Here is a 21,324-nt window from a genome sequence, read left to right as displayed (position 1 = left end):
GTACTGCTTGTAAAAATCATTCATATATCCCATTATCAAAGGCACATCTGGAATTCTGAGGACACTATGGCCTTGGGGAATTAATATGTCCAATTCACAAAAATGACTGAGAAAATGAAATGGCCCCTAATTAAACAAAAATACTATACTACCCACATCAGGTACCAAGGGAAAAGGTCACATGGTAGACCAGAAACTCCACTATGGTGATCCAATTTAACTGAAAAGTGTTTAAATGAAGAATCTGAAACACTGCTGGTTGTATCAAATCCTTCATTTGAAGGACAATTTCTTTGAATCCAAAGCTTCAATGTAAATATATCCTCAAAAACATTTTGATGGTTATAGAAGGCAAAAAGGGGGTTATAAATACATTAAAGCATGTAAACTGCAGTAGAAAGGAGCATAATTGCATAAATAATTATAATCACATATAACATTTCAACATTGCAAGATTAAATCATCCCCCAAAGAGTAAAACAAAACATCGAATTGTCTGTTATTACTTACCTGACAAACCACTGCCTGAAGCACAGCATCAAAGCCTCCTTCAGGTGTATCAATATTTCCAGAGATTTTCTGCTTATTAATTACACTTCTGAATTCTGATATTTTGTCAGTCAGCGATAAAACATGAATAAAACCATGCGGTGGCATACAATCAAGTTCATAATCACTATTTGGAATCAAAGAATAGTAACTTGTAATGCCAACAGAGAAATTTTAAATAGTTGTATGTAGTAGCACAGCAAACAGAGATTTATAACATTATACTCATAACTTCTAGGCTCATAAACAGAGATAGGAATTATCTTTGCTCTTCACTGGCAAGATTATTATTAATTCTTTTATTTAAGAAGTCTTCCATTAATTCAACTTTCTCCCTATGACTTGGTTATATCAGCATAGTTCAGAGGGGAAAACATTTTTATTTTATTTATTTTTGGGGATGTGCATATCCTAAGGATATGTATGAGAGTAAATGTCAATTATTTTAACTTGGTAGCAAAGTCTCTACAAAGATAAAAGAAGTAGCCAATTTTAAAAATATCTCTCTGAATGTGTACAATATAGCCCAGGGGTCTGCAACCTTAAACATTCAAAAAAACCATTTGGATCTGTTTCCCACAGAAAAAAAAAACCACTGGGAGCCACAAACCTGAGTGGTCATGGCCAACTGGATGTCACTCACTCCCACCCAGTCACATGACCCCTCCTAGCCACGCCTACCCAGCCGGTCATTAGGGTAGAGAACCGGTTGTTAAAAAACCACAAAACCCTTCTCTCTCTCTCCCTCTCCCTCTTTATCTCCCCCCCCCTCTCTCTCCTCTCCCTATCTCCCCCCTTCTCTCCAGAGGTGGTGTTCAGCAGGTTCTAACCAGATTTAGAGAACTGATAGCAGAAATTTTGAGTAGTTTGGAGAACTGGCAAATACCACCTCTGACTGCCCCTGCCCCCATCTATTCTCTGCCTCCCAAGTCCCAGCTGATCGGCTGGGTCTTCTTTGGTTGCCCTGCACAGCAGAATGGAAAGAAAGCAGGTTAGTGGGGTGGGGTAGGAATGGGATTTTGCAATAACCTTCCCCCAGGAGTGGGGAGGGAATGGAGATTTGACAGTATCCTTCCCCTGCCATGCCCACCAAGCCACGCCCACCGAACCAGTAGTAAAAAAATTTGAATCCCACCTCTGCTTCTCTCTGTTTCTATATCTCCCCGTCTCCTTCTCGCACCCTCTCTGTATCTCTCTCCCCCTCTCTTTGTCTTTATCGGTCTCTCTCTCCCACTTTCCTCTCTCTCCCATTCTCTCTGTATCTCTCTCTTTTGTACTTTTGCTGTCTCTGCATCTCTTCCCTCTCTCTTGGAAAGAGAGGCTGGGCCAAGCGAGCTGTCTGTGGGGCTCTTCGCAATTTCTTTTCTTTCTTCTTGGCAACTTTTTGGAAATCAGGGCTGGCTAAGGAACGAGTATGAGCTGCAGCGCAGGCTTCCCTTTGGGCCAGTGGTGGGATTCAATTTTTTTTACTACCAGTTCTGTGGAAGTGGCTTGGTGGGCATGGCAGGGGAAGGATACTGTAAAATCTCAAGTCAGAGGTGGTATTTGCTGGTTCTCCGAACTACTCAAAATTCCCGCTACTGGTTCTTCAGAACTGGTCAGAACCTGCTGAGTACCACCTCTTCTTTGGGTGACTCTTCTCCTCCATCTCCTCCTTCTCCTCTCATGACCCCCTGGTGTGGCAGGTCCGGGAGGGTGTGTACGAGCAGGGAGACACTCCTCAAGAGAGTGGCTGGGCTTGGCCAAAGCGCAGCAAAGGCGCTCGCAGGGGGGGCACTCGCTTGAGGTCTCACCACTTGTGTGCACCCTCCTGGCCCTGCCACAGAAGGAGGGGGAGGAGGAAGAGGGAAGCCTCCACTAATTTCTCAGCCAGCCCAGATTGCAAAATAGAAAAAAAGAAAAGGAATACAGAAGAGCTCCAAGGAGAGAGAGGGGGAGGGAGGGGAGGAGAGAGCCTGACGTCATTGGTGGGCATGTGAGGTTCAGCAGGGCCGGCCCCCTTTTTCCACTTCCTTGAGCTTCTTAAAGCCATGGCTAGGCACTGTGGGCCCATCCTCCTTTTTGTCATCCCGTCCTCCCACATTCCATTCTCTCCCTGCCAGCACTCATGTTAGTAAGGCTGGTGTCAGTCGCAGCCAAGTCAGGCCAGTGTCTCAGGGCGGAGAGCAGGTTTTGCATCTCCCCAAGCAACTAAGGCATGCCCAGCACCAATAAGGACTGGAAGAAGCTCCAGCAAGAGTGAGGCGCCAGAGAATCGGTCCCGGTCATCTTGCCATCCCCCGCTACTGCCTTTACCTTCTCAGGCCAGGAGAGGGAGGGGAAGGCAAGAAGCGAGGCCAGCCAGTGATGGGACAGGGAGTCACAACAGAGAGCTCAAAAGGTCACATGTGGCTTTGGAGCCGCTGGTTACCGACACCCGGTATAGCCATATAAAATTGTGGCTTTTATGAGAAAGTAAGCTGGCCTCACAAATCCACCTCTAATTTTCAGCCTCAGAAGTGAATTATATAAACTAGAAATATGCTACTTGTAAAGAAAAAAATAATACAAATATTTATTTTTTCTTTAAAACAATGATTAATATTTTAAGTGCAACTACCCTTCTTAGCTTAAGTAAAAACAAACATCATTTCCATTCTCTTGCCAATAACCTACTACCAAACATATATCAGCAAATGAAATCTAAAATACTTTTAAAATTAAAGTGCAAATTAAGTTTGTTTCCAAAATTAGTATTACAGTTAATGATTTTTATCAACTAATATTATTTATTAATAATATGAAATGGGTGCATCCAAAGAGAACAGTAAAATTAGTTGATAATGCAACTAATGATGCCACTGACCAGGGTGCGTCATTTTTTTTAAAGCATATATACATAAAAAACAAGCATTGTTTGCATCATTGCAATTGCTCTCTTGACTACCTACAGATAGTACTGGAAAGCTGAAACTTATAATTTTGGGATCAAACAAAATATGTTACCAGTCGTATCAGCTATCTGAAGCTTCATTTTATAGTATGACAATACATATTTACCTAAACCTTGTAGTAGATAAAGCGAATGCAAATGCACTCATTTGTTCCTCTACTTTTCCAAAAGAGAATTAGACAATGAATGTATAAATATGTATCCATGAATTATGTATATCTATTTTTAACAATACTAACCTGCACTGATTATGGATTCTTTTTGGATGAATACTAATATAGGGTGACACTGTTTTATCTACATAGGATCCAAATCCAAGTTGCAAATCAATGGAGATATTTTCCATCTTCTGAGATAATTCAAATCCAACAGAGTTTAATCGTTCTATATGTCTGTGCATAGAAGCAGATACATCAACCAAATAATAAAGATCAACAGGATATTTTTCCAGTGGGCGGACTTTCAGCATAAAACTTGCTTCAGAGCCTAATAATGCAAAAAAGCAGAACTACAATAAATACTTCAGAACATTCACATTATTTTAAAATCAAATCCTATACAGAATATTTTTCCAGTTTTACTAGTTTAATTTAGTTTTTAAAGCCGTAAGCATTAAGTATCTTACACACACACACACACAAAACCTTTTCAAGCCATTCCATTTTCCATGCTTTTCTCATCTTATTATCAAAGGGACAGTTTGGTTGAAAAATTATATAATTACAAAGTATGTATTACTAAGTATAGCAATACTTTGGATCTCAGATATGTACAGGTAATCCTTGAGTGACAACAGTTCATTCAGAGTTTGTTCAAAGTTACAAGGCCACTGAAAAAAGTGATTTATGAGCATTTTTCACACTTATGACCATTGCAGCATCCCGGGGTCTTGTGATCATCTTTTGTGACCTTCTGACAAGCCAAGAGATTAGAATGGCATTCTTTCGAAAGGCACTTAAGACCTGGTTTTGCCAGAGGGCCTGGAGAACCCAGAGCAGGATGGAGCCCATCAAATGGCTAGTGTGATCTGCTGTCATCAGGGTGGGAGGTGGGAGTTGGGGGGGGTGGTTCCCCCCCATATTTTCTTCTATTGTACTTTATTAACTTATTTGATTCTTTTTGTTAGTTTTTATTGTTTCTTATTTTTATTTTTTGTTTTAAATATGGTTTTACATTGTGTAAGCCGCTTCGAGTCGCCATGGCCGAATAGGCTGCAATATAAATAAAATAAAATAAATAAAGTCAATGGGGAAGCCAGATTCACTTAACAGTGTCACTAACTTAACAATTGCAGGGATTCACTTAACCAAATGTTGTAAAATGGGGCAAATTTCACTCAATGAATCTCTCACTTGAAACTGAAAATTTGGGCTCAGCTGTGGCCATAAATCAGGGATTAACTGTATTCAGGAATGGGATTCAAATTTTTTAACCACCGGTTCTGTGGGCGTGGCTAGGTGGTCACGTGACTGGGTGGGCATGGCTGTGACTAGGTGGGTCAAAAGATAGAAACTCACTTTAACAATGTTCTTGGAGCAAGGGGTTGGGCTAAATGACCTCTGAGGTCCCTTCCAGCTCTGGATTGCTATGCTGTTTCAAAGCATCTTCTCAAGCTGCGTCTAGTGCTAGGGTTTGTGGTCCTTCCCTCCTTTCCTTTTTCTCTCCCTCACTCCATCTGCTTCCCTGCACCTTATTTTTGGCCTAAAAAGCCTCCCTGGAGCCTCTTGGGAGCCAAAACGGGGTGGGGGTGGCATTGGAACCCCCCCATGCCCCATTTTTGCTCCCAGGAGGCTACGCTACACTTACCTGGGAGCAAGATGGGCCTCAAGGGGACTCCTGCGAGGGGCAGGGCAGGGTGGGCAGGGCAGGACCAGCTGTTCTTCAGAACTACAAGTTTGCTGAACTGGATGTAAAATTAACATCCGGTTCATCTGAATCGGCCCGAACCAGTAGAATCCCACTCCTGCCTATATTTACAAAAACTTTTCAATCCTGAGTGAATGCAGTGCCTATATCAGTACCAGTCCTATTTGTTTTAGGCGTGGAAAAAACCTTGGCAGAATTTTTAGCAGAGAGAATGAGATTTAGACATTCAGATAGAGAGAACAAAACTTTCCCCATTTCTCTTATAGGTGAATTGTCTCTTCCCTTGGATACTCAATTACTTCTACAAGATTCTCTAAGTCCTGCACAAAAGGACTTCTCCCTAGCCTGTATAGATACTTTCTCTACTAGAGTGACAGATGGCTGATATGCCAAACTTCTATATGGAGATTGAGAATGCATTTGCTCAAATATAGAGGTTGAGTCTATTTCAAATATCCTCCTAATGTGCCTACTGCACTCTGATTGGTGATTAGAACCAAAAACCAGGTCTTAAGTCTGAAAGACTCTACTAAACTATTGACTATACTCAGATGTTTTGAAGGCAGTATCAATTTCTTTGTGTTTATTTTATTATAACCTCAGCTTATAGAAATCTGTTAGTGCCTTCAATAAATTGTTGATTTCTAATAAATTAACTATGTCAACTGCACATAAAGAAAATTTGTATAAAATGTTTTACATATGGCACTTTTCACCAACAAGATTGGCAAAAATGTTTAGTGTTAGGTCCACTAAATGTTGGAAGTGTAATCAGATACCTGGTTTGCATTACCATATGTGGTATACATGCCCCAAAGCTAAAAAATATTGGACAAAAATACATACTTGTTTGGAAAAAATGATAAAGCAGCATATAGATTTGAAACCAGAAATATTCTTATTGGGCATCCTACATGTATTAACTGCAGCTAGAATTTTATTTGCACAATGGAAAAGCAATGGGATCCTGACAGATGAGAGTATAATAAAAAAAAATATTAGAATGTGCAGAAATGGGACATTTTACCAATGGTTAGATAATAAAAACAGAAGTTAGAAATATGGGGATATAAATGCAGGACAAATGTTATAAAGGAGACTTGTTAAAGTAGATAAGTTAAACATTATTGTTATTATAGTATTATTATGATGAATATCATTGTAAACATTTGATTATTATTTCTTAAAAATAATTGTACCCGGACAACACTGTTTGACTGAAATTGTTTTTTTTACATGTTGCATAAATAAAATAAATAAAACAGGAAAAAATAATTTGTTTATAAGATTTCTTTATCTTATAAAAAGGTATGGAGTACCTGTGGATTTTATTCCATTGCTCACTATATAGATTTTATTCCATTGCTCACTACAGATGCTCCTCTCTATTTCAAGGTCATTGAGCTAGTGCTGTCTGAAGACATTTTCATAGTCATGTGGCGAGCATGACATCATAGAGCGCTGTTATCTTCGCACCAAAGTGGTACTTATTTATCTACTTGCATTGCATGCTTTCAAATAGCTAGCTTGGAAGGAGCAGGGGTGAGGATGGGAGCTCACCCTATCATGTGGCTCTCAGGTCTCAAACCAGGTTGCTGGCTTTCATCTGACAAGCCTATCATCTTAACCACTGAGCCATTGCACTGTCCCTCATATATATTATTACATATGTATATATTAATGGTATGCTGTATTTTAAATGTTGTAACTTGGTTTTGGACCATAAATAAGAAAAGAAATAAGCAAAGTAAGCAATAACGAGACACAAAATCAGAGTAAAAATTTTCTTATACAAATATAAACCACATGTTAATACAGACCTAGAAGTTTTACACTTTCTATTGGGAAACAACATCCTGCAGTTTCCTCTTGTCTGGGCAGCAGGATAACTAATCTCAGTAGTTCCTCCTATGATGGCATCATCCCATGGTTCAACTCTACAGACTCAAAATTCTCATATGCAAAAACTTGATGTTCTAAGCAAAGCAGCTACCAATGACAAAGTGATCCCTTCCATAGCGTCAGTTTTTTTTCTTTTATAAACTGGAATCAAGTGCTCCTCCTTCTGGTAATGAAAGCAAACTGTGTGTGCAGGTGAAAATAGCACAATGTAGCTGAAATAACTGTCCTCTAGCTATTACTCTTTTAAAAAGAGCATTTCACTGAAGTTCCAAAAGGAGAAAATGTCTCAAATCCTATTTCCTTTGTTCAATTATTTGCTAATGGAATATCATCTAGTGATATCATTCTTCTAAAATGCTAAAAGAAATGTCTTCCCACACCCCCAAAAAATTACTTTAAAGGCAGTTCTTTTCCCAATGAAAGTGATTAAATTGATATACGTTAAACTGTATTTAGAAAGACAAAACTTGGGGTTTCATTAGGACCATGGTCGAAATGAAAATGTTTGCATATCTTTCTTCTAGAAATAAAGCAGGAAATAGTCAGAAGAAATAACTTGGCCAATACTAGTGAGCAAGCTCTACAAATACATAAACACATAGAACATTCCTGAGGAAATCAAAGTACAAAATGAAGCAAATTTGGATCACAAGGTTATACTAAGAAAGAAAATATTTTATGATAGGTTTCAGCTTGATTATTTAAAAAATAAACAAGATTTACTGGATGAAACAAATGTTATGTTAAAATCTATGCAGGTTTAAAATATATAAATTACTCTAGCATTATGTGAAATATTTATGTCTCAAATTGTGAAAGATCTGCATATAAATTGCAGTTAACAGTTGGGAATTGTGAATGAATCTGCTTGTTTCTTTTAGCGCTGATCAGGAAGTTGGTGTATACAAGTGGTGTACACTAAACAAAAGCAGCAACATGTTGCTAGCTCTGCCCCATTCAGGCATGCATGTAACATCTCCGTGGACTTAGAAAAGGGTTGGACTTTGTATCACAAAACTGTAATGATGATTCTGTTACTGTGAATCACTTGTTTCCCTTTTTCTGCTGGCTTTATGTCTATTTAGATTCACTCTTATTTTTTTAATTGCCTGACCTTACCTGCATGTTACATTCTTATGGTTGGAATAAAAACTATTATTTCAATGGCAGTTGCCACTTGGATAGTCCATAACAGATAGGGGAACTGTTGTTTTCAAGAGTCACTCGACAGAGAGATGACAGAGTATAAATAAATAATAAATAAACTAATTCCTGTCTCTTACACCAGCACTGATGATGTTACCTAGTTTGGGTAATGAAATATCTGTAAGAAATCAAGCAAGCTCAGAGAGCACCAAGGACGCCTCTTACATAATTTCCCACATAGGGGAGAAAAGTCACTAAACTATAATCTAGCATTAATAAGGATGATTCTCAATGAAATGTAGTATATGCCCATTTGCTCTTCTCATTATATATATTTTAAAAATTGATGTTTTGTATTCTAAAGATATCATTAAGATAAATCAATTTTACATCAGGGTTGGCATTATTTTTCATACTTGGGGGGGAAAGTACAACACTGTACTTCTACAATAATTAAAAGGCTTTAAGACATATATATCCTCACTTATTACTGTTCCTGCTCCTTTGATAGAAAGTAATAGAAAGCATATGAAATTTCAAAATGATCTTTTTCTCCTTAACATTTACCCTCTGAATTTATGCAAACTCATTTCTTGTAGTAGAATTAGTAATATTCTACTTCATAACTCTACTTCAATGAAATATTATTTCTGCCATAACTGTAAGTTCCTGTGTTTTGCTAATGATAATAAGAAAATTATGTTGGTTTTTTATAAACAGGCAAACTATGTAGCTTTAGGCAACTCCTACAATTTCTAACAGGGTTGCTACAGGGCCAGGGAAATTGGGATAAATTCATCTATTTTATGCCAATTTTCTTGAAAGAGGATAAAATGTGAAATATGTTAGAACTTTAAAAAGCTGATTTTCAACCGGCTAGAGATTTTCCCCCTGAAATGTCAACTGGCTCAGAATACCACATTCTTTTATTTTCAGGCACAGAGTCATTTATTATAAGGGGATAGAACAGAATAGGATAATGAAAAAGATTGACCAAGTTGCCCTGAAAAATAATCTAAATTTATAAGATCATTCTTATTGGCTGAAATCAACTTAAACCTCTTTATAAGTCTTCTACAGGTAGATTTTAGAGCTATAACATAGTCAACAACAGTTTTTAGAGCTTTGCCATAGTCAACAACAGACCATTTTCATACCACTATGTGCATTTCTACCATAAAGAAGCTTAGGTGCATCGAGGCCTATGTGTATGTACCGAAATCTGGTACAACTGAGTTTATCCCATCACAGTTAATTCAGATTAGGTTCTCCTTTCATGTTCCATATGTATTTATTGTTCCCCAAGGTAGAAATAAAACAATGATGCTACGGATGGGGCCACTAGCAAAGCTCTTTAACAGCACTATAGTTACCTAGGCTTTTATTTAACATCCTTTTTATACCAGAAACGTGAATAGTCCTCAACTTATGACCACAACTGGGCTCAAAATTTATGCTGCTAAGCAAGGCAGTTGTTATGTGAGTTGTGCCTCATTTTATGACATTATGACAGTTGATAAGCGAATTACTGCAGTTGTTAAGTGCACCATGCAGTTGTTAAGCAAATCTGGCTTCCCCATTGACTTTGCTTGTTGGAAGCCAGCTATGAAGATTACAAATGGTGATCACATGACCACAGGACAGTACAACTGTCATAAATATGTGTCAGTTGCCAAGTGACTGAATTTTGATCATGTGACTATGTAACAGTTACAAGTGGGAAACCAGGTCATAAGACACTTTTTTCAATGCTGTTGTAACTTTGAACGGTTATTAAATGAATGTTTGTGACAAGTACCTATAATCTTTTCTTAATAAGGAACAATTACGTAATTCTCCTTTGCTGACAGTACTGTAGACGTATTAAGTTGGTGGAAATTTCACAATGCTAACTGAGCACCCTGATACATTTTAAAATTTCCATGCCATGGGCAATATTCACAGCCAATTGGTTGTCTGCCCAGTGGCCCCCCAACCTTTTGGGCACCAGGTACCAGTTCTGTAGAGAGAGGAGCTATGATTTTGTATGCTGCCTACATCCTGTGGATAAGGCTTCACTTGTTTGTGAGGCCCAGTTTCTCGCATGCCATGGATTAGTGCCGGTCCACGGACCAGGGTTGGAGACCCCTGAAGTAAAGGATTCTAAAAGAATGGACCATTAATAGAGGTACCGATAATAAGTGTCAGATATGGAAAAGGGGCTCAGCATACATCCAATGCAACGCACAATGCCATTTTATGTATTTATTAGATTTATACTGTAGTCAATTCCATATGAGTCAATACTAATCTTGCAAGGTGGTACCCACTGAAATACTATAGTTATGAAACACAAAGTTTTTCAAGTTAGGCTTGTAAATATAAATGTATTATATTATACTTTCATTGATCATAGGTAAAACTAAAACTTAGCCTTTCAGTGCAGCTGGAATCATCAACTTTAAAAACATTATTGTAAGCAAGTTAATTTACCAAGAAGAATGAGGAGTTTTGGTACAATGCATTAGGTGAATGATGAATTGTGTTGATGTTGAAAACAATAATATTTGGGTAGAGAAACTTTAGGCAGATGAATAACAGTCTGAAATTCCCCTTCACTTATGAAGGATTAGGGACGAGGTATAAGTTTGGCAAGTTAATTCTGCTAGTTACAAAATAGCACAAAGCAAATTCTTTATATGGTTCATACATCTAGATTTTTAGAGCTAGATTTCTGAACAAACCAGAATTCAATATGTTAATGTTCATGTTAACTTTATATTTTTTTACAAACAAAGTTCACTAGCTCTCAAACTTCTAGATAATACCCACAAACTGAATTAGCTTGTTAGAATGGAGCTTTTGTTTTCCTTAATTTTAAATCATCAAATCAAATGTCTAAATTTCCAAACTAAGAGCATTTCAAACAAACTATGATTTCTATTCTTGTCTGTATTAACATACCTTAGCACCCATTTTGCATTAAAACAAGCTTATATCTACTTACACTTAACGTGAACAAGAGTAAGTTATTGCAACAAACAAATCTGTATTCAATTCTGAAAATATATTGCCTCCAATGTGCTTCAAATATTCTCATATGCATCCTATAGTTACAAAATGCATTACAACATGTAACCTTACTGGGATGCTCATTCAAATTTCTTCTGCCCACTGCCTCATCCAAGTGATTGATCATTGATTGCTTTTTCTGACTATCCTTCCTAGTTCAAATACAGTGCAGATATTACTCAGTCTCATATTAATGAACATCCCATCAAGTGATTGTTCAGAAGGCATAAATAAATCATCTAATCCTACTTAAAGGGTCCCCAACTCCCAGGCCAAGGCCTATCTGGAACCATGTAAGTGGCAAGCCGGCAGTCAAGTGTGCAGCTTGACTTGTGTAAGCAGCAGGCCGACATGTATGCACATGCTTGAACAGTTCAATGTATGCAAGTTGAGCTACATGTGCATTTATACACATCAAGTTGTGCACATGCATGCACAGGCCCGCCACTTAAGCGGCGTGGTTCCCCTCCCAACCAGGCTGCCAAGCTGCAAAGGTTGGGGACCATTGACCTAGATCAGTGATGGCTAACCTTTTCCACGTCACGTGCCGAAAGTGTGTGCGCTTGCGTGCACGCGCTTGCGTGCCTGCACCCATGATGAAATGCACGCGCTCCCTCTGCCCCTGCGCGTGCACTTGTGACCCCCCGCCATGTGCCTCTGCACATGCGCACACGACCTCCCTGCATGCTCTGCTTCCTGCGCATGCATGCGCGTCTCCCACACATGCATCTCCCCCCATGCATGCGCAGCAGATACCCGACAATCAGCTGGCTGGTGGGGGGCGCGCGCGCATGCGCAGTAGGACTCTTCCAGGCGACCTCTCATGTACCGGCAGAAATGGCCCTGCGTGCCACTTCCGGCACGCGTGCCATAGGTTTGCCATCACGGACCTAGATGCTTAAGAGAAAAGAAGAATCTATTAAAACACTTAAATCATATCTAAATATGTATGTATGTATAACAGGAAACTTTGCTATGCCATATTGAATTTGCGAGCTGTTCCCAATGCATTGTAAATTTAGCCTATTTTGCTTTCAATTTGTCCCCATCACCTGCAGAATGCAGATCCTTTTTTAAGAGTTTGCTATCAAGTGAGTGTGAAACAAAATTGGAAATGGGGAGCAGAGTAAGCTTGTCAGTGATCCCAGGAAAAAAGCAAGGCATAGGAGAAATGCAGGTTCCAACCAATGAGGGGGGATGAAAGACCAGGGGGGCAGGGTAGTTTCCAAGTTTGCAGAGCAGCTGGAATATTTTGCTCCTGGCAATACATCAAGGCTAGTTTTCAGCCAGCACTGAATGAATGACAGGCATTGTGCAGTAGAAGTGAAGTATAATGTTTACTGGTTGATGTCCACTTTGTACGTATTGTGTGTGTGTGTGTGTGTGTGTGTGTGTACATACATGCATTCATGCACAGGCATTCATGCATGAGAAGGGAAGATGCATACTAGAGTCAGAGTCAGGTTTCACACCTGGAAGAATATTCCTATCTTCAATTTAAGAAAACAAAATCTACCTAAGAAATATAGGAAATGTAAATAAAGTGTCATTTACAGAATTTGGATGTAGAGAGGAGTAACTAAATATAGAGTGATTCACTTTAATTATCCAATTTTGATGAACAGTTAGTAGAAATTAAGACAGTGGATAATTGCGGCAGCCAGGCTCATAAGATATTTAAGAAGATGGCAAGGACATTAAAAATTATTGGAACCAATTGTTGTAAGTAATTTTAAACCATGTCCCACAACTAACTGAATTAGTGTATCCAAAAGATTATGCAGTTGTAGCTTTTGAATAAGTTAGAATCTTTTCATGTGTTTTCTCAAAACTAAGTGAATCTTCAGAACCTATTGTTGATTATAGAAAACCATGTTAGAATCTTTATCCAAGTTCCTTTATCTTCAGTCTCCTAGATTGTGCCAAAGGCAAAATGTAGTTTTTAATATTAAAAAAATATTTCTTATATACAAACCTGGACGCAGGTGCACTGAAGCTTCTCCTGGTATAACTTGAATATTAGCCTCATTGTTGGGCACTATTACATCAACTTTAGGACTTTCTATGAAATCTGGCTTGCAGCCTCTTTGGATTAAATGTAAAACTATGTCACATCTTTGTTTCAACTTTGTTCCGGCCATAAAATCCTGTTTGAATGAAGGGAAAGCAAAATACATAATAAAAGTATAAGAAGGGGAGAACTTCCATTTCCAGAAAATATAATATCATATAAACAAAAAGTTATTATCCCAAACTAACAATAACGCCAACATAATTAAACCATTTATAATACACTGTTTTTGAAGACAGGTGAAATAGTGCTGCATATTGCAATCAAACTGGATGCAGGTGAGAATAAAGCACATACAGTATTCAGGTTATTTTATAAGAAATCAGCATCAGTAGTAACGGTAAAATACATAACAATACCAAGTACAAGTATCTCATTAAAGAGATAAAAATTATTTCCCTCTTATCTGTTGGGGAAAGCACTAAACATTATTATTTCAAACTATTTTTTTAATTAAGAGATACAAGGAAGCTTATTCCTACATGTTGCTCTGCCAAAGGTTTAGGTACTTGTAGGAATATAGAGGCAACTAAAACCTACTGGCCGCTATCTGTCCATTGACTCAAGATAGCTCCTTACTTTAATGAAGAGCTTTATTAGATGAAGCAGCAGAGAAGATATTTTTATTTATTTCACTTTTTAAATTATCTTGCTGTCCATCTCACATTAAATTATCTTGCTGACTCCATGAGTCAGTTTTATGTATTTTTGTGTATGTGTGTATGCCTTCAAGTCAGTGTTGACTCCCGGTAACTGGAATTTGCTAAGTGTGAGAAATCCCAGGAATTTCCCAAGTACTGTTCTGTCAAAATTGAAGTGTTGCAAAATCCTACTTCTGCATAGGTAGAAAAGGAAAGGTAAATAAATAAGTAACAGTTGACTAATAAAAAGAAACTGTTTACCTCTTCAACACACCAACCACATTCAGGACCCACTGCAAGACAGGCAGTACATGTTGCTGCATTTGATATGACACATCTGCTGTCTGCTACAAAAAGAAATAAACTATTAAACTAATCGCAAACCTTTGGAAGACCAAGGCATAATTTATAAAACGTTAATCCTTGTACTTATGATGTCTTTTATTTTAGAAATAGGCAGCTCTTCTGGAAAGCATGAAGACAATATTATCAGCATTCTGGTCTTAACTAAAATAGAAAGTGATGCAATCATAATAAACAATGAAGGACATTCATGATGAGTTGTTAGTAGAAAGTCTTAGAAATTTTAAATTTGAAGTAAAGTTTTCACTCTTTTTGAAAAGAAACCAAGCAAGTAAAGACATCAGAACAATTTTGGTGACTGGGTAGTAATATCTTTGTGATTTTTTTTGGAGATTGGACTTTCTTCTTTATCCTCACGCCAGGGATAAGCAATGTTTAGCACTAGAAAAGCTATTAAATTAAAATCTCCAGCATTCAGGCTTCCTAAGGATGATGAGCATTTTTGATCAACAGCTAGAATGCCATATGTCACTTATTCTGATTCATCCAGTAGCTACGTGCAGTTTGGTTCCCTCATTTATGGCAATTCTGCTACAATTATACCTTTTTCAATATACTTGTCAAACTGACAAGCTGAAGAAGGCATGGGATACATATTTCATAAAAAATCAACCACTATCTAACATTACTATCACATCTATTACCTGTCAACTTTTCTTACATTAAATCTTAACTATCATTTGCTATAAATGAAGCATTTATGTTTCAGATTAAAAAGCTGCTCTAATTTGGCCACATAACTGTGACTACTACCGCTTATTTCCAAACCATATCCCTTGTATATTTGATATGTTGTTAGAGGTTTGTACTCTACTAAAGGACAGCATGCCATCAACTATTTTCATCCCTTTGTCAGAGGATACTGGAAGACAGCCATTGAAATATAATCTGTTTTGTGTTCAGTCACTTTGCAGAGTTTCAATATAGCGAGCATACATCCATAGAAAATTAAAATTAAAAGGCATTTATTTCAACTTTTACAACAGAAATTGTAACATTTTGTTATAAATGATAGTCTCTTTTTCAGCAACGTGACCAAACAGTAAATGAAAGGAATAAACCAAAATTTCAATGGCTCTTTTCATTAAAAAATGAATGTCAGTATTAAAAACAATTTTGAAATTAGGGCAGGCCAAAACAGAGCCAGGACACCCTTCCAAAATTTATTTTGGTTATACCTACTTAAAACCACATGGCAAAGAGCTGGCCTTAAGCCATATGCTGATAACTCGATTACAAGAACTGAAGAATCTGATGGTTTAAATGTTTCTAAATCTTCATTTCAGTCTGTTTATTCAAATTCATATTTGAAAGATAATCATGTTACATAATGTTTACTTTTTACTTCAGTTTACATGCTGCATTGTTTCTAGCATACAATTAAAAACTTTAAAAAAGTCACTTAGCATTATCTGTCACCAACTTTATGCAGTTCACCAAAAATTAGATCATTATTAATTAAATGTATCTGGAGACATATTATAGGGCAAAGTATATCAGTAACATAAATCATTCTCAAACAATTAGTCCATTTAACTTAGTATGATTGCTATTCATGTTCCCCATATTGTTGCCCTCCCAAAACGTTGGCCAATACTTTCTAATGTTTTTTTCCACCAAGCCCACAGTTGGGAAGGCAGATCTTCCCAGTAAAGGGCATTCACTGTCCAAAATCCCCAAAAGGAGTTTATCCCAGCCCTATTTAAGAATTGTAGATTATATTTTAGACTCAGGTTTCCTGCTCTCTGACTCCATAGGTATATAAGGGAATGGAAGATAAAACATAAGAAGATTTTCAAGATTCTATTATTACAGTCTATATCATTAAAGTATACTGTAGCTATAGTCTTACTTTGATATTGTTTTTTTTTTATATGCTTCATACAGGTGACAATGGCATATGGTTTTGTTATTGCCCTCTGCTGAATTTTTTGGCCTTCTGAAACTGTGCAAGTTTTAATAGTAGAAAAAAATTACTAATAAAGCTTTTGTCCAACTAAATTTTGTTATTAATATCTCAGAGTCTAATAACAAGTCAACTACTGCATACCTACAGAAGACAGGTGGCCTTCATGAACCATATTTGTTTTAAGATCATAAATAAGTGTTGCAAGGAGACAAATATGAATTAGGGTTACATAATTTTAAAAAATACCATTAAAATCTGTTTGTCTAACAATATGTTCCAATAATTTCTTATAGAAATATTATTTGTAGATATATTCATTCAGAAAATATATTTCTGCCAGTCTGCTTCTAAAGAATTAGAATTCTTTCTTTTTTTTCTAAACCTCATAATAAAGCTGGAAATGTTCAGTATTGATTTTTTTTACTATTTTATTAACATAATAAAATCTACCAAGCAACACTGGAAGAATTGAATATCTATGTTATATAAAAAAAATAAATCAAGGGGCAAGCTTCTACTGGCTCTAGTTTAATTATGAATATGTATCAATAGGTCTTTTAAAGCAAGAGAAGCCACATTTTGGCTCCCATACATTAAACAGTCATATGTACAGTATGTATTTAACCCTCAGGCATAGCTAGTTGTGCAATGTCAAACTGTATATCATCTTATGCATTCTAGGAGACTTACATTTCATTCCCCTAAATAAGACTTAATAGGCTAGGCACTGCAAGAATGAATACTGTAGGGGATAAGGATAGGGAATGTATTACTTGGCCAAGATAAAATTCAATGTAGACCTGCTTTAGATTATGACATATATACTGTGCAAGCCGCAGAATATTCAAATCAAATTCTTTATTCTGAAAATTAATTACAGACACTCTGACATTATAATTAGATCTCTTAAAATCAGTCCGTTATCTAAGACCAGGGCATGGTTATTCAATCAGCAGTAAGGCATTTGATCAAAATCAAATCCTATATAAGGAGCAGTGGTGAAGAAACAAGGAGGTAGAGCTGTCTAAAAAGCAGACAGTTCTGGAATTAAATGTTTGCCTACCTCAATATCTTACAGATTACTCTTATCCCAGGAAGCCTTAAAGATACTAAAACAACTGTACTGGACAATCTGCAACTCATATCAAATGTATTAAGTATGACAATGAGTATAATTTCTCAGCAAAATTAGAATTATGCATAAAAATGAATAGCAGTTTTGTCTATCAAGCCACACTAAGAAATACCCTGCAAAAAATGCTTTCCATTTATTTTTAAACAAACTTAAAATGCTTTTTGTTTGAGTCTCGTGTAATTTGCATTATATTTAAATGTTTTCATTTGTGCTAATGTGTGCTTAGTTTATTTTGATCAAATACGATGGAGAGATTCATTCACATTAATTTTACTTCTGAAAAATTTCCTGATTCCTGATTCTTTTCAATCATCTGTATACATGTGGAATTAGTGTCTCATTAAAAACTATGCTTCACCAACAAACATAATTCAAAAGATACTATTTTCACCCAAATGCACATCTCATGTTTCCTCCTGATAAAATGAATGTTGCCATTCAAGATTCATCTTTCAGCAAAGTCCTAGTATTAAAGTGAATCTGATATATATATTTTTCAAACTTGAAAATTTAATTATTATTCATCTTTAAAACATTCTTGAAATGTTTAATCCATTTTGTTTTCCTTCAGGATTATTATAAGCTTTTGTCATGTACCTGAATCTTTCTCTTGAAATTTTAAGTTTAAGAAATTATAAACTGAAATCATTCATGTAACACTTCATTCACCTATACAATTCTTGAACATTATTTTTTTTCTGTCTTGCTTGAATGGCAACAATGAGTTCGAAAGTAGCAATGAATTTGAAGTTTGAGTTTCCTAGCAGGTCTAGAATATGTTCTGCCTTCTGAGTGTAGCAAAAAAAAAAAAAAACCTTCCCAAAAAACCAGTCCTGCTTATTCATATTAGACTCTGAGCTAATATGCACTTGAATTCATCAATTGTTGACTTCCATGTCACATGATATCCTCATTTACATAAATCTAACACTATTGTAGGCGGTATTATACCCTTTAAAGAATCAACAGGACTATCACAATGATTTCCTTCTTGACTATGCCCGTTGAGAAACCTTTGAGGGAATCATTGGCAAAGTTTTCTGTAAGTGCTGCTGAGAACTAGGGAGAAACCGCATTCCACTTAACTGTTGGTGCTCTTTTACACTATGGTAAACACGTGTAATGACCTCCAAACCCCTACCTATCCTATTACTTCCAGAAACTTTCTTAAACTCTCTGCAATTTGTTTTATTGAAAAGGTCTGCTGACTGTGCCCAAACTAGCCCATTTTCATATTTATCTGTAATAACTTGACTGCAATGCACATATGATCTATTTATTTTAAAGATAAAAAGTATTTGAGGTAAAAATGCTTGATATAAAAAGAGTTCCAGTTTGGTCTAACGGTTAAAGGCACCAGATTAGAAAGTGGGAACTTGAGTTCAAGTCCTGCCTTAGCCAATCAAACTTTCTCATGCCAATTCAACCCCCCCAGGATGATTGTGCTGGTGAAAATAAGAGGAGGAAGGTGTGGGAGGTGAAAATAAGGTGGTGAAAATTAATTAATTAAATTAAATTAACTTGAGTAAATGAATTCTTCATTTCAGAACTGAAAGTACTTGCATCTTATGTCTGAATAAACCAGCTTAAAAAATGTGGTTCATGGTCCTGGGTCATTGGCTTAAATCATTGTCAAAACTGTACCGTCATGTTCAAATTTTGACAACTACATTTACCTGAAAATAATAGACAAATGACTCTTATTTCTCTTTTGGACAAATCCTGGGAAAAAATGGTGATTAGATAGCTAACTCTCTAACCACCAAACTGTGCCTCAAATTATATCCAAGCATAACCAAAAGGTGTGTATTCAAATAATTGAACTATTAATAAAGACAAACAGTTCATTATTTGTCATGCTCTTCTATGTCACAGCATGTGGGGATGACCTTGGCAGACAAAAGAAAAAGTCACAGATGAAATAACCAGCTTGTAAAAGCTATCTCAGCCCACAAAAGTAGGAATGGCATAGGAAATGTTTTAGAAGGGACTTCCTTCATTTTCCAGAGAGTAAAAGGGAAGCAGAAGAGAAATATTTTCAGTTTTGCAAGATTCTGTTAATTTAACCTTACGACAATGATAAAGTAGTACTCCTCATTGTGTTTCTTGTCTAGACTATCTCTCAGGAATAACACCCTAATGCATTTTTATGAGCTGTAGCGGCACAGTGGTCGGAATGCAGTACTGTAGTACTGTAGGCTACTTCTGCCAGCTGCCTGCAATGTGGCAGTTTGAATCTCACAGGCTCAAGGTTGATTCAGCCTTCCATCCTTGCAAGGTCAGTAAAATGAGGACCCAAATTGTTGGGCAATATGCTGACTCTGTAAAATTCTTAGAGAGAGCTGCAAAGCATTGTGAAAAGGTATATAAGTCTAAGTGCTATTGCTATTCATAATCCAGATTTAAAAAATATATTGGCATTGACTCTTCTATGCAAAAAACAAACAAACCAGAAAACCTCAAATGATCACTAGGTGAAACTTTTCAAAGATCATGAAAATGCTATAATCCACCGACCTTGGAAAGATTTAAAAGATACATTGAAAAGGGCTGTGCGGCAGACAAGGTTCTGTCTTTCTCCCAAGAATGGATGAAATGCCAATAAACTCCCCATTATCAGTGATCAAACCTGAAAACAGATTTACATGCAAGCAGGGGTGGGATGCTACTGGTTCTGCCTGGCTCTATAGAACCAGTAGCTCTAAAGAGCAGCAGACACAGAATTGGTTATGTGTCTGCTGCTGTTTGGCCCACTCGCCCTCCCAGGCTCTTACCTAACCTTTATTTTCTGCTTTTTCAACCTCAGCTGCTTTGTGTGGCACAGCTGAGGCTGAAAAATCAGTAAAAAAGGCTTTTTTCAAATGCTGCACACCCGCATGCAGCGCTTATCAGCTGTCTGGGAGGCACAGCTTTCGTTGTATTACACATGCGCAAAATGTAATTACTAAACCGGTAGTAACATCGGCTGAATCCCACTCCTGCAGGCAAGCATCCTCTATTGCCCTAAATTCTACATTTCCTTTTACAGCACTTATTATTGTAATCTTGTGAAAGTTTTCATTATTGTAACATTTATTTTTTCTTCTTCTAATTCAACTAAATCAGAAAATGGAAATAATAGCAGATAAAAGGGCAGGATGACTAATTGGAAGATATTTCCCTAGACAGGGTAAGCCCATTCCCTTCTAACGTATTATCTCCTTTTTTTCGTAGTTCTTCTGTGTAATCTACATAGATTTTGAATCTTCTAAATTTTCCTATTTTTCTTATAACTGGGCATATTTTTGCTTACTGTACACATTTTTTCTTACATTAAACATTTCTAAAAAGATTCTAGTAAGCTTTGAATCATTACAATTGCCAAAGAAGATCATTCCCAAATTCTAAGTTAATGTAGTTAACATCAGACAATTATTTTTGTTCTTGCTTTTAAAATATATTCATTTGATAACCTTCAAGTTGCTGTGAAAAATGATTTTGGGCATTCACCTATGTTTTCATCCCAATACTGGATATTTGTTTCGTTTGGCTGAGCTAAGTTACCATTTGGTGAAAGTCACAGAACAAGAGATTCTTTGTCACTGCGCTATAAAACTGTTGTAGCTTATCAACATTCTAAACTTTTTCCTAAGAATTGCCAGATTTGAGGTCCACTTTCACATCGTGTTTCTTTTCATAAATTAAGTACCCTGTTTTGTTTATGTTAGCAAGAGTAACTAAAAGAACTGGCTGAAATGATAACCATAAATTTGCTAACTT

The 21,324-nt window shown here is 36.7% G+C and overlaps 1 protein-coding gene across 2 annotated transcripts in view; it reads right to left on the bottom strand.

The window, feature by feature from the left end:
- Positions 1-21,324, bottom strand: part of ITGB8 (integrin subunit beta 8) — a 41,020-nt gene that overhangs the window by 12,596 nt on the left and 7,100 nt on the right. Inside the window, exons 2-5 of one of the 2 annotated variants that reach the window (XM_026706381.2) lie at positions 14,420-14,505; positions 13,422-13,593; positions 3,721-3,967; positions 511-676 (exon numbers count right to left, since the gene is read on the bottom strand). In XM_026706381.2, the coding sequence (XP_026562166.1) occupies positions 511-676; positions 3,721-3,967; positions 13,422-13,593; positions 14,420-14,505 (671 nt within the window). The remainder of the gene's footprint in view (positions 1-510; positions 677-3,720; positions 3,968-13,421; positions 13,594-14,419; positions 14,506-21,324) is intronic. The other variant, XM_026706382.2, reaches the window with a different exon arrangement.

This window comes from Pseudonaja textilis, chromosome Z (genome assembly GCF_049901715.1).
Source record: "Pseudonaja textilis isolate UNSWEBS1 chromosome Z, rPseTex1.2, whole genome shotgun sequence".
NCBI lineage: Eukaryota > Metazoa > Chordata > Lepidosauria > Squamata > Elapidae > Pseudonaja > Pseudonaja textilis.
The sequence above is the reverse complement of the archived record's forward strand: the minus strand, read 5'-3'. Positions and strand labels throughout refer to the sequence as shown.